Source organism: Cyprinodon variegatus, unplaced genomic scaffold (genome assembly GCF_000732505.1).
Source record: "Cyprinodon variegatus isolate N-32 unplaced genomic scaffold, C_variegatus-1.0 Scaffold18, whole genome shotgun sequence".
NCBI classification, from domain to species: domain Eukaryota; kingdom Metazoa; phylum Chordata; class Actinopteri; order Cyprinodontiformes; family Cyprinodontidae; genus Cyprinodon; species Cyprinodon variegatus.
The window spans coordinates 723,247-727,149 of NW_015150471.1; the positions used below are offsets into that span (position 1 = coordinate 723,247).

Here is a 3,903-nt window from a genome sequence, read left to right on the forward strand (position 1 = left end):
AATATATATATATATATTCGACGTTATTCTCTTTGACTTTTTTTTCTGTCTTTCTGTGGTCTTTTGTGTTCATGTTGCTGTTTGTTTGCGAACCTACAGAACAGCTTTTCACTAGTTAAGTTATTTCTGAATGCAGGTGGATCCTATATGTTGTCATTTTTCAAGGATATCAGAGAAAATAAGTTTTGCAAACAAATACAGCCTAACCTAGAAATACAAATACATCAAAGAAATAAAAAATGGGAAATAGTTTCACATGTAGGAGTAATTATTTGGAATACAGAATACATTCACCTTTATCAGAATACTTCCAAACATATCAATGTAGTTTCTTTTATTGTTGCTTAATTTGCCTGGATTATATCTGGAAAAGCTTTTTTAACCTTTAATCTTTGACTTTATGACTCTGTTGTGATGTTCAATCCATATTTTTATGATTTTTTTTTTATAGAGCAAACTTAACGCAGGACATCTCTAGAGGAGTCAGAGGCTGTAAGGAGAAATCCGGGAACGGTATGTCTCCCATCACACTTAGACTCACACACATGCAGTTATTATCACTTCATTATTCAGAAGACCCCGTTTTAATTTTTAAAAAGGTTGAACTTCATTTGGCTCCAGCTCCTTTTTAATGAGTTTTCCTGAATTTTTTACAGTGAGATTAAAGGGTTAAAAGAGTCCTTCTTACTCTGCCTGTGAAAACTCAAGCAGTTAGCATTTGTGGAGGGATTTCATTAGGTGCATGCTCCTCACCCATCCCCCAGGTCCCAGTGTACACATTTTAATCAGCTCCTCTCTTGCTGGAGGTCAGGCGGTCCTGCTGCTGCACTGCGGGGCTCTCTATATTTAAAGAAGGATGTGAGATGTGATAGAAAGTGATGCTGCGGCTCGACTGTACTTTTAAAAGTGTAACCTCTGTGACCTGACATCTTGTTCGATTTCTGTCTCCGTCACATTCTTTATCCGTTCATGTCCCTTCCTGTTATGCAGTGATCCATCGCAGACGGGCTGTGATGTTGGGGGATGATGTGTTGCTCCAGTGTGAACTGCGCTCTAACTTGGCGACGCCACGCTGGACGCTAAACGGCAAGGAGCTCCAGGGATACGGGCTGAATTCAGGCTACCGTGTTGGCACAGATGGACTCCTCATAATTGGAGCTCGCACCCAGCAGGGAGGCTCGTATCGCTGCTTTGCAGTGGAGAACGGTGTCTCAGTGCTGGTTTATCTCTACACAGTGAAGATTCACACAGATCCATATTTGCCGACGGAGCCCACAGTCACCACCGAACCCACAACTGCCTCCAGCCCGGTGGTTTTCTCCACCATCAGCCCCACTGAGCAGCCTCTACCCTCGCCGCCAGCTCCCCTGCCTCCAGGACCCAATTTCCAGACCTTCAGGCACATGGAGGCCATCTACATATCGCTGGTGGCAGTTCTTGGAGGGCTTTGCTTAGTGCTGACTGTGGTGCTGCTCTATGTAAGCTTCTGCACCAGACGGACGAACCAGAGTCGCAAGTTCTCCCATCAAAACCTTCATGTTCTTGGGGCCTCTGATAGAAAGAGGAGCTCCAATCTAGAGCTGAAAACCATCTCCAGCCACTGCAACGGTCGCCAGGGTCGGCGCTCCATCTCAGTGCCTACCTTCGGGGACTTTAACGACAGCTTCCTCCAGATTATTCCTGACGAGGACCAGATCTCTCCGGCCAAAACGCCGCCGCCAGCTCCTCCTCTTCCTAATCCTCCTCCACTTCCGAACATGGACTATGCCAACGGGCTGTCGGCCACGCTGCCCAGCGTGCTGAGGAAGATGAACGGGAATAGCTACGTGCTGTTGAGGCAGGCCGACCCAGAAGGCATGTCGCCGCTGTACCACTCATTCACGGAGGAGCTCAATCGGATCCTGGAGAAGAGGAAACACACACAGCTCGACATGCACCCTGATGAGAGCTCCATCTAGGATCCCCCAGTCAATACAGGAACCCAAGTTATTTATTACTGAATAGCGATGCGCTGTTGTGGAAAAAAGCTGAAGCTTTGTCTTTATTATTCAGGCTGCAGTTCTAGCTGCAGCTTGATTAAAAAAAGGAAACTGCTGTGTCTGGAGAGCACTGAGTTCCTCACAAGTTCACTAACGGATGGACCAAACTCAGCAAAGGGACTGGAAGAAGTTCAGCTGCTGTGAAGAATTTGCACTAAAAGAAAGAAACGGGGTGATGTCACCTCATTAAACTGGATGTTAAGTAACAACGAGAGGCATGTTGCAGAGAATCACTGGACGTTTTTTATGATTGAGGTTCCTGGAAGACTTAAACATCATGTAATATTTATTCTATGTGTAGATCAAAGTGATACTCTACCCTATATAAAACTTAAGGAAAATTATCTCTTACCTGTAGCATTCATCAAGTTCTAGACCTTTTGTTTTCTTTCCCAGATCTCTCTGTAGACTTGTCCCTCTGGATGGTGGGAAGTAAGGCTTTTGACAAGAAGCAGCAATTTTAAGATGGTTTATTTTGTTGATTTTTACCCCTTTGAGAAGTCATGAAGCGTATCTGTTACAGTACAAGCACAAACTACTGTATCACACAAGGGTTTTTGTTAAAGACCAAAACAATAGGTTGAAACGCCACAATATGGACCAAAGTGTGTTACTGTGAAGTGGAAAGAAAGCAATACAGGTTTATTAGGTGTGACTAATAAACAGCTCAAGCCCAATTAAATTGGATGGAGGGTGTCTTTAAACATAAAGCTTCACACTTTGCTGCACATCCTCAAATATTTATGTTCTAACATTTTATCTGCTTTAATTCACATCATCCTATTGTAGCTCTGGATTTATGTTTACGGTTGTTTTCTTTCTGGAAGATGAACCTTTGCCCCAAACTCAAGAGTTTTTCAGACTCTTACAGCTTTAGTCAACTTTTCCATCAACTTCCCCTGCTGAGTAAAAGCATCGAAACATTATGATGCTGTCAGCAATATGCTGGACCGAAAAGGCTTCAGTCGACTTTTAATGCAGGAGAAATAGATTAGAAAAAGAAGCGTTCGAGTAAATGGGACGAAATACACAACCCTAATGCAGCCTTATTCTTAAAAAATGTTAAAGACTGAAGAAATTTTCCTCCACGGAAAAAAACCCCCAATTAAATGCATAAATTAAATTATGTTTATGGGTTAGGGTTATAAAATAATAAGTGCATAATTAAAAAATATGCACTTGAAATAAGACAATGCAATTACGTTTTTCTTATTCTAAATGTAAATTGTTTTGTTCCTAATGAAAAATGTCTCACTTACCTCCTTAATTCAATAAAAAAAATGCACTTATTAGATTTCAATTTTCACTTTTTTTCCCCAGACTCTCTTTTGTGCACGCCCTCCTCTCACAGATCACATTTAAACTTCTTAAAATAATAATCCATATTAAATATATTTATATATATAATCAATAAAACATTAATTTCAAGCTCTATCATTGTTGGTAGTTTTAATTTAAGTGATTATTTGAAGGAGGTTTTCTGCAGCACACATTGATTCATTCTGTTTTTACTGCTTTTGTCAGAAAGTGTTGGATCTCTGTTTTCTTTGACTAAAGGACAGAGGAAGAAAGAAAACTTTGTAGAATGAAACCTTTTGTGCATAAATGCCAAACACAACCTTAATGGATGATGAATTTTGGTTGGAGTATCATTTGAGTAATCCTCTAATGACATATCCTTCAGTGTCTTGATTTAAAACATAAATGATGTTGTTTCTCTTGTGTAAATATTGTAGCAACAATTGCTTTAATTTACAGACTCAATATCCTGTGAAAAAAAGAAATGCGACTGGCTTATTTGTTTCTGCTTTTTTTTTTACCATTTATGTGGGAAGAGATGAAAAAACAGCATGAAAGAAAATGC

At 40.6% G+C, this 3,903-nt stretch overlaps 1 protein-coding gene across 2 annotated transcripts in view; it reads left to right on the top strand.

Annotated features, from left to right (window-relative positions):
- The window catches only part of sema4g (sema domain, immunoglobulin domain (Ig), transmembrane domain (TM) and short cytoplasmic domain, (semaphorin) 4G), a 63,069-nt gene extending 59,840 nt beyond the window's left edge, over positions 1-3,229 (top strand). For both annotated transcript variants that reach the window (XM_015387535.1, XM_015387545.1), the window contains exons 14-15: positions 452-513; positions 991-3,229. In XM_015387535.1, coding sequence (XP_015243021.1) covers positions 452-513; positions 991-1,958 — 1,030 coding nt within the window. In that variant the 3' untranslated portion in view covers positions 1,959-3,229. The remainder of the gene's footprint in view (positions 1-451; positions 514-990) is intronic.
- Positions 3,230-3,903: the final 674 nt, after the last annotated feature.